Genomic DNA, 13,515 nt, shown 5'->3' with positions numbered 1-13,515 from the left:
CAACTATCACTAATGAGGGCTCTGTTCTAGTTAGGTGTGTCAGTAATCCATTGTGCTGAGTCACTTGTAGTATCAGATATCTTGGAATTATTTTATGCTGACTCATCCCTGCCATTAGCCTCCTCTTCACTATATCCCCAAAATGTACCCTTACTGAGCCTCTCGGTGAATTTAAATGTAGGTTAATTCAAAGTTTTTTAGAGATGTTAGATTGCAGACCAAGAATTTTCAGTGTGGTCATCATTGATTACACACACGTATATTGTACCGAAAGGGAAAAACGAATGACTTCACATTAAAAGAAATAGACCTTTTCTCACACAGATCATTAAGTTTAATTGATTATACCTATTTGACAAGTCAAAATGGCTACTGTGAGGAAGTAACATTTTAAAGTGACCAGGAAGTTAAAATAGGCTTTGTTATGTGGAATTTCTTAGAATTTATTAATTCCTTGTCATGTCTAAATGGATAAAACTTTGGACCCCATCTTTATCCGGTTTGGTGCTCTTTCTTTGCTCTATTTACGATATAACCCAGGTGAGATTTAATCTCAGACAGTAACACCACAGAACATCAAATGTGATCAAATAGATTGTGTAGTATATTTTAAGCCTTTTTACTCCAGCAGTAATAAGCAGTTGCTCAGCGAACACAAGTCCATATCCATCAAAGGGACATCCTACACACTGACTGTCACAATCTATTCATGAAGCACAGATTGAAACATGTTATGGGAGGTGATCATCAACAGTTTGAGTGACAGGCCAAAGTGAAAAAGTACAATGTAAATTCCAGCTGTGTATAGATCTGTAGATCCATGTAGCTTTGGTTTATATAGCTAAGATGCTTTCCAGAAGGAACACAGGCACAGAGCCAATAAAAGCTGTTATTCCTGGATTTTTCACATATTGTCTGTATCTCATGTGTGATGGCCTGGTCTGTGCTTTGTATTTCTTCATTATTTTAACACATATTTGGTCTGCATCTGACATACAGCATCAAAACAATGATATATACTGTTGGTTGCTGAAAGAACAACCAACAAAATTGAGGTTTTAATAAAAAAACACAAAAATAAACATGGTGTAATTATACCAGCAGTGCTGATTTGCTGGCAGCAGCACAGCCCGACCCTGCTTTGACTAACAGAGTTCTGGAGATGTAGAAACAGGGACATTTTTGGTAAACACATTATCACCTTAAAACTTATGAAAGTGAAATTACAATAATAGGTGATGTACATACTCTAAATGTACTGCCTTCTGCAGTACATTTGTGTGTGCATGTGTGTGAGAGAGCGCACTCTGATTTCTCTAAGTGTAGCATTCAGTATATTCACACATGAAGAGTAACAGGTTCAGGTTCATAGTTTGGTTGTAGCAGTCATACAGACAGATAATAACCAGGTCAGAGGATGTATTATAAGCGTACAGAAAACAGATAATCGACAGCACAAAATAAAAGAAAGAAATATTCTTTACTTTATAACATTAATCCTAGATTTGTCTTTAGTTGAAATCCATGCTAATTAAAAATTCACATCCCCAAGCGACACTATTTGCTTTGTCGGCTGCAGGAGATGGGGGTTGCAAAGGTTTTCTCACAGGGTTACAACCAACCATCCCCCATATCTGCCGTATTCCCCAAACGTGGAAGTAAGAAATCGAAAGGGGGACAGCAGATTGGTTGCCAAGGGTCCCTTCATCTGCCATGTCACACTGTACCAAAATTTGAAAGACAAAGAGAAGAAGACTTAAGTGAATAAAAAAAGCAAATATAGTTTTCAGTGACCGTCAGTATTCAAAAACTCTTTGTTAAAAGTGTTGTGGAAATTTCACACTGTGGGCCTCATGTCAGCAAATTACCCCGTTGTTAACCCACAACCACTGTGACTCATGTTACAACAACAATTACAGCAACTACGCAAGTGGCTAGACAGGTTTTAACAATGCATCTCTTGCTATCTTTACATCTTGACTGCAACCCCAAAGGGAGCTGGATGTGCTGTTCATCCAAGAGGCTTCATTGGTTCTGTGGTTCTCCTAAACCTGAGTTGATCACATAATTACTGTTTTCATACTAAACTAGTGCTTTTTGGAGTGAGACACAAAACTAGTCAGTTGCCATGCTACCAATTTAAAGCCATGCTAGCAGCTCTGTGAGGCTGTACTTAGGCAAAGCAATGCTTTGAGTTAAATGCTAACCTCAGTACGCTAACATCCTCACAATAAAAATGCTAACATGCTGATGTAAACTTCATGGCAAAGCCCGACTGTTGTTGAGACATTTCCCCCAGAACCACAAATGTCAACCTCATGATGGCGCTACAGGAAAAGTAAGTGGACCACCAAAGCCATTACAATTCATCCTCTAGGGACCACGCATATCTGTACAGTTTCATGACAATCCATCTAGTAGCTGTTGAGATATTTCGGTCTGGAGTTGTGAACTGAACAACCGACTCACCAACTGCCCGACATCGACATAGCATGATTGGTCACAGCTTTGAGGTTATAATTAATTTACCTTTTGTATTACCAGTAGATGTGAATATGTTAATTTAATGTGACTTTTTTTGTCTTCTGCAAATAAGAGTCCCCAGACATCAATAGAAGGTAGATGATACAGATTACAGATACAATTTATATGAAGACTCTCAGCCTTCCAGGTCATAGGATCACATGAGAGTCATCACAGTCTCATGCGAAGTCAAGTTTATACCTTTCGATGTGATGTAAAGGTCTACATCTGCAGTCCAACCCTGCCGGCACATTGAGAAGAAAAAATTCTTGAAAAGCATAAAAGGGACAGAAAAAGGCGGTTGTGGTGGTGGTGGTGGTGGGGGGGGTTTAAGAAATATCGTTAGGAGAGGCAATTCAAAGAGGGATTCTCCTTGGAGGATTGTTGGTGTAATAGGAGCCAGAGGTTGGAAAATGGTAATTATGAAAAAAGAAAAAACGGTGTTAAGGTGCGAATTAGAAGAAAATGCCCAGAAAAAGATTTCAGGATGGTAGTACAAAGGCTGATATACGTACATGGAATTTTCCAGCTTTAGGTACACCTAGTTAAATCTAATCCCATTCAATCAACCCGCCTTGTAATACAACCTATCTTCATGAAGAATGCGTCAGAGAGGTGTTGATTAGAGGGGAGTTTGTGGTGTTGTTGAATCGTATTGTACAGAAAATTTCTGTTTGCTGCTGTTTTCTACATGCTGTGAACATGGAAAACAAACAGTTGAAAGAGGACTGAAGGAGGCCATTTATGTCAAACTGGGACAACGATTTTTCTGAAAAGAGGAAGTGGCTCTGAACACCACATACAGGCGCTTACAATGCCATCCTGTAATCACTTCCTGAGCAGTTTCACACCAGTTTTCATTTCAATTCTGTTGGTTGTGGGATTTTCTAGAAATACTAGTAAATTTAATTAAAAAAGGCCGAATAAGGCGTGAGGTGCTTATTTACACTCGAAACAGCTGAAATGACACCGCTAGCAGACTCTTGTCACTTGATCTAAGAGAATACGTTCTCAGTAAGAAACTAAATGCCTGCAGTTTATTTGTTGGCAGTCTCTTCCTCACCCCCAACTCCCCGTGTTGCATTGTACACAAACTGGAGCACTGTATGGCATGTGGTGCAGAGAATGAGTCAGACTGCCCACCAGCTGTGAGCCTGGCTTGCCAGTAGGGAGGAGTAAAGATATTTCATGCAGGGCTGGCAACAGCCAACAACACTGGTGTGGGTGATTTACAAAGTTATTAGGAAGGAGGCCAAAAAGCTAAAAATGGACTTGATGTATAACCTACAGACAAGTATTCAGATGACTGTAATTGTAATGCTCCCAGATGGATACCTACATATGCTGGTGTGCTACAAATCAACATTTATGAAACCAGTGATTCTGGAAATGAACCCATACCCTGCCTCAGTATTTTTTCTACGCCTTTGAGTCTCTAAGGCTCAGTAACACCCTCATGCTAACTCCTACCGACCGCAGGAGTTTACCTCGGTCCGTTTGGAGGCTGATTTTGATTTTTTTTTTTTTTTTTGGAAGTAAGTTTGAAAAACATTTAGGACAATAGCGGAGTCACTTGAGGAATATGGTTTCATGACCTCAGTATTTTTACAACTCTTGGCCATAGCCCTGGCCAAGAGTTGTGCACCAAATCTCCAAACAAAAATCCTCTGCTCTGCATCCTTTCCGCTCAATCTGCGGCTTTGATGAACTACTTGTCATGCTACTACTTCTACTTGCCTTCCCTGACATCTACTATAAATGAACCTGCTTCCTGCTCCCTGCTCCCTGCTTACTGCTTCCTGCTTCCTGCTTCCTCCTGCCTCCTTCCTCCTTCCTCCTTCCGCGAGGCACACGCACCACGTTCCTCCTGCGTGCAACCGGGAGCTGAAGGCCAATTATCCAATTAGCGGCGTCAGAGAAGGGGGTCGTCCTCGGCGCGGCAATTTCCCAATTAGAGGAACACGTGAATCTGCTCCCCTACTTAGAGACATGTAAACGGCGCATTCGTGCCCTCACGGAAAAAGACCACACGGTGTGCGTGCGCGCGTGTGTGTGTTTGAAAAGAGAGAAACACGACTATGCACGCCTTGGTAAACGCCTTCATGCGTTGCCTCTCCCTCCTCCTGTCTCCCTCTTGGCTTTGTGTCGGCTTTTGCTTGTGGGTTGGGAATGAGTATGAAGAGACGCTGTCGCGGCCCAATCCCAGAGCTCGTTTCAAAAGCAAAAAGCCTCTTACATATGAGGAAGTAGCGGCAGTAGCGGCGGCAGCGGCAGCAGCAGGAGGAGGAGGAGGAGGAGGCGGAGGAGGAGTAGAAGAAGCAGCAGCACAACGAGGCTCCAGCCCGTCGGTCTCACCAGGTCCAGGCTGCGTCTCGCTGGCTGCTACAAACCCCGTTGCTCTTCAGGGCCCTCCACCGGGCGGGATCTGGATCGGGGGTCTCTGGCGAGCCGTGGAGCGCGTCTTCGGAGCCCCGTGGGTCCTTCTCCGCCATCACTGGTGCCCGAAGAGGCGTCGAGCGGCTTTACGCACCCCGTATCCTGTCTGTGCCTTCGAGTCGAGCAAGATTAAGACCTTCCAGGGAGGCGCTGCTGCTGCTGCTGCTACAACCGAGGAAGGGAGGGGAGCGGGTGGGAGCACCTTGGCTTATTCGCGGAACATGAGTGGGTCTGTGGGGATCCCCAACCCGAACCCAGCGGAGTGCGCCTCAGCCGCTTCAGCGGAGCGGGGCATCGATGAAGTGATCACCGTGGATCAGCACACGCAGGAGATGGGCACGGTGACGATAACGGTGGCCATTCAAGCGGCGGAGGACGAGGAACCCGAGGAAGTGTCATCCAACATCGACTTCCTCGGAGGCAGCTGCAGTGAGGACGAAATCGGAAGATATGACAGATCCAGGTTTGAGTTGCTTGCTACTTGGAGTTAATGGTCTTAATAGCCAGTGATGTTTTAGTAACAGCAAGGTTAGTAAACCATACGTTTAAGTCAATTATGTTGCAACTAGCTGAATGAAAAGCTGGGTCCCTGGCATTAAAAGATTTATACCTTCAAATTTGTTTGGTTCAATGAATGTGAAGAAAGTGTATTCCCCAAATACCGGGGTACAGGCCGGGGTAAGAAACCGGTTCCTCTTGATGTCAAGGTTACCGGAGCCGTACCAGTCTATTTCTGTGTCGGATTTTATACTGTATTGGCCCGTACCTTCAGTTGGTGAGCTGCCAGCAAATGAGCAGCGTGGGTAGAGTTGGGACTCTTTTTAGTTTCACTGAAAGGATGCCAGTTGTGTAGAAAGATAGAAATAGAACTGTAATCCAGACAGGTGGATCACAGGGACCCAGCGGAAGACAGGAACATCACAATGTGCGAGGGGGACAATGGATGCTCACAACTGGCAGTGTAAATCCTCTCAGACACACTTGAGGGAGGCTATTATCTCCTGGGTGGGATGCCAGGGAAAGTGTCTAACCACCTGTAGGCAACATCAGTGCTGTGAAACTGACACCTGAGACAGATAAAGGATCGCACCTTCACTTTAATCTAATTCCCCTGCGTCATGGCCTGCTATTTTTATCCTCTGGCCTGTAAGTTCCCTTCTTGGACTACGTTTGCAAAGAGTGAGTCAGTGTTCGAAAGGCCAAAGGGTACAATAAATTGCTCTCCCCCATACCAAGCTTTTCAGTTCGCCTGTAGGTCACACCTCAGTAGGTTTCTGGCAGAAAGAGCTTCTGTAACACCTGTGCACACTTTTCACACGGGATATATTTCAGGATCACTAAACATCTGATAGGATGCCTGGTACTTATAGAGCAAAGCACAGATTGTAAGCTGTCCGGACATGTGGCTGTTTCACCTAAAATTCCTGCAGCATTCCTACAGAGACTTGCAGCGCACTACTTAATAGTGACAGGCTGATGAAGCTCACTTTCCAATTTAGAAATTTTGCACGATCTCTAACATCTCTGCCATGTTTTCTTTTAATTCACACGGGTAGATTCTCTTGCGTATGTGGTGCTGGTGACAGTATTCTGTCGTAAATGCCGGTGGTCGTTGCTATCTGGAGCCCTGGGGAAGCTGTCGGCTCGTGCCAGCTGTGCGGTCAGCCGGCTGGAAAGCTGTTGACTGTGGGTGTGCTAGGGAGGAGGCTAGAGGAGGTGATGAGTCATCCACAAAATTTCATTCAGACTTTCACTCTAATCCGCAGAGCTACCTGACTGCACTGCATCATGGCTTCAGATAGGTATCTGAGCTCAAACCCCAGCTCTGCAGTGTTACCAGTTTTTGTAAATGGTGTGAAGTTGATGTGGAGAGCCACCATACTCTGTGTGGGAGGGAGAGCCTATGACTCTGCACCCCTTCAGATGGAAAGGTCTTGGCAGATTCAGGACTGGTGGGACACTGTGGGTCGAGGTCTGGCACTGAGGCATGGTGACTATGGCTGGAGACGCAGCTTGTCAACTGCTGCAAGGAAAATCTGACAGGAGGGAAGCAAACAGTCCATCCCTTTTCACTCCAGCATGTTGCAGAGAGAAATGGCAGGATGAGGATGTATTTCTGCCAACAACTTCTGGCTTATTGTATTAATGAGGGTGAAATGTATAACAGTTGTAATGTTAGCTGTTGAGGATATGAACCATTCTGCTTGCTCAGTGACGCATTAGAGAAGAGTCTCTTGCTGTCCACGATTTATGTTGTCTTCCCACACACACAGCGGGGCAGGCACCAGTGGAGGGGAGCTGGAGGAGGAGAGCTGGCAGCCCCCAGATCCAGAGCTCATCCAGAAGTTGGTGGCTCAGATCGAGTACTACCTGTCCGATGAGAACCTGGAGCACGATGCCTTCCTGCTCAAACATGTCAGACGTAACAAACTTGGGTTTGTCAGCGTCAAGTTGCTCACCTCATTTAAAAAGGTAACCACGGCCGAGAAGTATAGTCTGGAAACATGATAGGAAATCATTTGAATTCTTTCTTGATGAGGCTGGAATTTGCACCAAGTCTTTGTTATTATGGGCTAACGTACTGCATACACACGACATGCTAAATTGTCCCCTGGTGGCTCATTATGGGCTCCTATTGATATTTCTGAGCTGATGGTCAGCTGTGTATAGTGTCCAACCACAATCCGTATACATAATATTTTGGACACTGACCAGAATGTACAAATGTGAAGTAGAGGCAAGGCAGAGGAAAAAGAAGTTTTTAAAATTGGGACCTGGACACAGCTCCAAGTTTGCCATTTTCAATTCCCATTGACGCGAACGCTCGTGAGAATTGAATGGCAATGACTGGTTGTTGTGGATGCAATGCTATTATCGCACTGATTCACAACGACTGGTGCGACTTTAGGCTCATGCACGCAGATTTGTCAGCTTGTGTGTGTGTGTGGTTTCTTTTTTCTTTGTTTTTGTTTTTATCTGTTTATTCTACAGTCCCCACACACATTTATTTTGGTTACATTTGTAACATAAATAAGGTTTCAGATGTGAGCTCAGCAACACTGAGGTGAATCATTTTTCAACATCAACAAATTATGCAGTGATGAATTGAGAAATGCACTGAAGCCAGGATTTTTGGGTCTGTTGAATGGGATATAATACCATCGGTTCAGTTACTGATTCAGGAAGTATGACTGAAAAGATTATTACCAACCTTTTTTAAGTTTTAAAAACTCAAAAGGAGACGCTGTTGCAAGGATCAAATGTGCGACCTAGTGGTTACGAGGTTGCACTTCTAAACCACTTGGTATCTCACCCATGTAACGCAAGCATTGTCTCTTTGCAGGTGAAACACTTGACTCGTGACTGGAGAACAACTGCTTATGCTCTGAGACACTCAAAGATACTTGAGCTGAACGATGAGGGGCGTAAGGTGCGGCGTAAATCCGCAGTGCCCGTCTTTGCCAGCGAGTCGTTGCCTAGCCGCATGCTGCTGCTGAGTGATTTGCAGAGGTGGCCGGAGCTGGCTGCCCTCACCAAGGATAACGGAGGGAGCGAGGGAGGAGCTACTCAGCAGGAGCAGCTGATGAAGCTGCTGCTGAAAGCTTTCGGTACATATGGCGCCATTGCCTCTGTCAGAGTCCTGAAGCCTGGGAAGGACCTGCCGGCTGACCTGAAGAGGCTGAGCGGCCGCTACACTCAGCTAGGCACTGAGGAATGTGGCATTGTGGAGTTTGAGGAGGTGGAGGCTGCTATTAAAGCCAATGAAGCTGTGGGGAGCGAGGATGGAGGGCCCAGTTTGCTAGGGTTGAAAGTTGTGCTGATTGGCACTAAGCCGCCCAAGAAGAAGGTACCCAAAGAACGACCACGTGAGGAGGGAGGGATGCGCAAGAGTCGCTCGCTCAACAGCAGAGTCCGAGAGCTTCAGTACCACGGGGAGGACTCTGCCTGCAGCTCCTCAGAGACTGAGAGCAACCCTACATCCCCTAGGCTGGCCAGAAAGTCCCAATCCTGCAACAAGCTCAGTCCCACCACTGCAGGCATCAGCTTCCAGAACAATCACCTGAGTCCTGCTATGTCCCCACGTAACAGTCCCTGGTCTAGCCCCCGTGGCAGCCCCTGTCCTCAGCGCAAATCTCCTCATTCCCACAAGTCTCCCTTAGCCAGTGAGGGCAGACTGAGCCCCGAGCCTGGACGTCGCTGGGCAGACTACTCCTCAGACAGTAGCCTCACCCCTTCAGGGAGTCCATGGGTTCAGCGGCGCAAGCAGGTGGCGTCTCAGGAGAGCAGTCCGGTCGGCAGCCCGATGCTGGGGAGAAAGATCCAGAACGCCGACGGCCTGCCGCCAGGCGTAACGAGGCTGCCAAGGGGCCCCGATGGAACGCGCGGCTTTCACTGTGTCACTGTTGGTGAAAGGGGAAAGACTGCTGCTACTCAGACTTGATGTGTGGAGCCTCCTTATGCATTCCTTATCCCCCAGAAACAAAATGATATATTGGAATTTCGAGCAGTTCTTAGCCATGTCGCTCAGCCCCAACCTCACATTTGAGACTGTGTAGATAGATTTTTTTTTTTTTTTTTTTTTTTTAGTGCATCAGTTTTCAGTCTTTGTTATATTTTTATACGACATTTTGAGTTACCATGGTAACATTAGTGATTACCCAATGGAAATGTGAGGGACTGTAAATTGATATTGCTTTGAGAGAGAACTTTACATACACCATGTCACCTCCATTGCTGTCTAAACTTGTTCTACATGGGGCAAGTTGCAGAAGGATTTTTTTTATTTATTTTTTTTTTTAATTGAAAGGTGTCCTCTGTCTTGTGTGTAAAAGCTCACAACATTGTCTGTGGATGGTGTAACATGTGTAAGTGGTGTAAGTGGTATAGGCACATGGACTTGATAGCGATATCACCATATGCCTTTTCTGTATTTGTCTACTGTGAGTTCCATTTTTACATGCTGTTTAAACTGAGGCCATAATTGCCCCACTGCCATAAAGGTTGGACAGTTTAACTTGGACATGTTTTTGTTTTTGTTTTTTTGTCTTTTGTTTTTATTTAGCCTTTTTTAATTTCAGTGTTTTCAGTATCCTTTGGCACTTAGTTGGGAGGAGTCTCTTCTAGCCCTGTAAATGTAAATCTGTTCAGCGGGTAGCTACTTTATTAATTTATTTTATTTTTTTTATTTTAGATTTGTATTTTTATTTTTTTCTGGGCATATGTTTCCATGAGTCTAAGCTCACGTTGAGGTTTAAGGGATGTTCAGGTCAGGCAGAATAGAAACTCTTATGTTCTTGCCCATACATCTGAGCTTGGGGATTTGTACAGTGCAATTCCTATTGTACAAATAAATCACTAAAATTGCCATTGGCTTGACTTCTTTTTTTGTTTGACACATTTTGAGGTGGTCATGATGGTCTGAAATAACCATGATCCAGTCTTACTTTTTTTTATTCCAATATGTAGGCAAGATTAAGTGAGTTATTGTTGCCTTGCCAAGGCTGTAGAAGTGATTTCAGACTTGGAAAGCAGAATTGGCACACTGGTGTTTTTAAAATGGACTGCACAGATGGGAGGATAAGTGAGTTGATTTAGATTATAAGATCTATCAACCCTGAATTAGAAACAGAAAATTTACAAAATGGTAGAACAGACCAGTTTTGTGTCTTGATATGTGCGATGCCAGGAAATGGTATTCCCGTCTTTTATTTGAAAAAGCTGAATGTGGTGGATGTAATTAGGCTTTTTTGACACAGATCATCAGGAAAACATGTCAAATATCTAGAAATTATCCAGATTAACTTTTAAAAATGTAACGCACAACGTAAGCGGTTGCATAAGTACTCATCACTTCAGGTCAAACCAACACCTTTGAGAGCCCAGTCTATGTGAATAGGTCTGTCAGGTTTGCATATCTAGACATCCCCATCATACACTGTCCAAACCCTATCAAGTTGCTAAGACACTGTGAGTGAACAGCAATTGTTAAGTCTCACCTCAGTTTCTTGATTGGATTGGCCACTGGACAATATCATTGTCTAGAAGACGTTTCTGTCTTGCTCTGGCCTTTATGTTAACCTGTCCTTTCACAGGACTTCAAGGGACTGCTGCAGAAAAGCATCCCCACAATGTGATGCTGCCCCCACCAAACTTCATGCCGCTGGGGACCATTGTATTTCCGCTTGTGTGCAGTGTTGGAGTTTCGTCCAACATTGAGCTTAGTGGGTTGGACAAAAAGCTCACTTTCAGAAGGCCATCTCAGTTTTTGTGTCAGTCTCCCACATGCCTCTTCTGGTAAACATTTTTTTTGGAGATTAAAATGACTGAGCTGTAGAACATTTCTCACAGAAGTCTATGTATCTTGATTACACACAGGTAAGCTCCATTCAAGTAATTGTGTGCCTGTTAAACAACTGGCTACAGCAATGATTTATGTCAGCAAATGTGGTGAACTTTTGTGCAATCAATTATTTTGTGTTTTATGAGCTTTGTTTCATATTGTCATATTTTTTTATTTCATATTCCTATCATATTGTTTTCACTTTGTAATTAAATGATCCTCTCTGTTGAGTGGTGTCAAAATGACAAAATTGTGATTCACTGTCAACAAAATGAAAAAGTCCCGAGGGTGGTGAATACTATTTTTTTTTTTAATGTCCTCAAGTGGTATCAGATGCTCCTCAGTAACCATCCAAGTGTGATAGAAAGGAACAGAAAGTTGGATGCTCAGTCGTAAAACGTTTCAATTCATGTGGTCGCAGCATTCTGTTTGTCCACTTTATGTTAAGAGATGCTGTCTCCTGTAGGAGTGGGCATAATGAGAGAACAAAATAGGCAGTGTGGGACACGGGGGGTCAAAACTGATGCTCCAAAATTCAGAGCTGCGATGGGAATGAGTGGGATTGTGTAAGAGCATGATGAATAAACTTTTGTTCTCCTCTTCTGGGCTCTTTGCATGATTAGCAATTCAAAACCAGGAAGTCGTGATACCTTTTGTCTTTGACAATATTTTTGACTCACTTCCCAACAGTGTGAATAGAGACTATTTGCGATAATTGTAACGAAATTAAACTATTATTCTCATAAGATGAAGTTCTATATGATTACCATTAGTCACAGCAAATGGGCATATCATTAAGAGAGATAAAAGCAAAACCAAATATCACCAATTATTCATAATTGGGCAGCACCCATTGATGTATGAATGAAAAGTTATTTAGCGCAGTAATTTAACTATTTACTCCACTCTTGATTTTTCCCAGACATAAATAGTACGACGCTGTGATCAAGTTACATCTGCTGTGGAGTAAAACTTTCCAGCTTCGTTTGTCTGCTCAATATTGTAGTGGTTAATGTCGGCTTATTTATCATAGACATCATAGATAGTAAATGCATTTACCATAAAAACATTCACTCATTTACTCGAATATAAATGCACCCATTCAGTATGCTTTAAATGTTATACCTACTGACATATAATACGCAGTATGATCACATCGTAAGTCAATCTACTCATGCCTGAACATAACCACACAGTGTGATTCATATCGAGCATATTGGTCATGCTGGGACAGTCAGTGGCAACAATCATAACAGTATCCTGTGGCTGCAGGATTACAGAGCCACATAAAACACAGGTTTCCAAAAGGTGAAAAAAATAACATTTCTTCCTGCAGAATATACTGTGGGTCAGCATTTCAAGTCTGCTCCTCAACTCCGACTGTACCGCATGATAAACACTTGCATCAGTCTTTTGGAGGGAGCTGTAGTGACTGTGAGAGGGCGTTGTCGAATTTGAGGAACTAGAACTAGGGTGGAGTGAATTTACAACTGCATCAGAAAAGCAGCCAATTAGAAAAGTCGACACAAAAACTAAGAACTTAGTAGAAAGGAAGTGATTTTTTTTCTCCCTGTAACTTCTTTCTCTTTTTTTACACTCACATTATGTAACATGAGCGCAGAGATACCTATATGATCGGTGGAAATAAATGATGCTGTTGTAAAAACTGCTGTTCTTGTAAATCTCTAATTTACTGAAATAACTGTCAAAATGATAAACATGTTTAACTGCCATCTGCTGCAGTTGTATGCCTTGCTCAAAGGCCCTAAAACAGTAACTAGTTTAGGAAGGGAGTGTTCCTCAGCCACTACGTTACCCTCCTGACTTCCTCCTTCTGTCATACGCTTGAGGGTAAGATAGGCTTCTGGCACCACTCACTGTGTTTAAGGTGAGAAAAAGCACAGACATCTGTGAAAATGACCTCAGCTAATAATAGAGCTCTGAATTCCTATCAGAGGCTGCAGGGAGAACAGCATTCAAGCAGAAGGTCCAAGCTCAGGGGCACTTGAAACAAAGCACCTGTCCTGCTCAAGTCCACTATATTGAAATGATGTTGACCTCTGACCTCTTCAAACAGAAAAAAAATGGGCAGGATTTTGTTCAGGGTGATTGTGAAACTGAAGAAACCACAGTCACACTGAATTTAGCTTCTTCAACCAACAGCTTGTTCACCCATTTTTATGACTGATCTGAAAACCTGACCAAATTGTGCACTG

General features: G+C 43.6%; 1 protein-coding gene and 1 long non-coding RNA gene across 2 annotated transcripts; one reads left to right on the top strand and one right to left on the bottom strand.

Annotated features, from left to right (window-relative positions):
• Nucleotides 1–135: 135 nt before the first annotated feature.
• On the bottom strand, nucleotides 136–4,486 carry LOC120792315. Its single transcript, XR_005707788.1, has 3 exons — nucleotides 4,381–4,486; nucleotides 2,725–2,764; nucleotides 136–1,721 (listed from the first exon to the last, which is right to left on the bottom strand). It is a non-coding gene; the product is annotated as an uncharacterized LOC120792315 (long non-coding RNA).
• A 3-nt stretch (nucleotides 4,487–4,489) lies between these two features.
• On the top strand, nucleotides 4,490–10,324 carry larp6a (La ribonucleoprotein 6, translational regulator a). The gene is made up of 3 exons (XM_040131409.1): nucleotides 4,490–5,422; nucleotides 7,233–7,431; nucleotides 8,303–10,324. The coding sequence occupies exons 1-3, from the start codon at nucleotides 4,602–4,604 to the stop codon at nucleotides 9,398–9,400; spliced, it is 2,118 nt and encodes a 705-aa protein (XP_039987343.1). The 5' UTR covers nucleotides 4,490–4,601; the 3' UTR covers nucleotides 9,401–10,324.
• Nucleotides 10,325–13,515: the final 3,191 nt, after the last annotated feature.

This window comes from Xiphias gladius, chromosome 1, assembly GCF_016859285.1.
Source record: "Xiphias gladius isolate SHS-SW01 ecotype Sanya breed wild chromosome 1, ASM1685928v1, whole genome shotgun sequence".
Taxonomy (NCBI): Eukaryota; Metazoa; Chordata; class Actinopteri; order Istiophoriformes; family Xiphiidae; genus Xiphias; species Xiphias gladius.
Note: the sequence above shows the minus strand (reverse complement) of the source record. Positions and strands in the feature narration are given on the sequence as shown.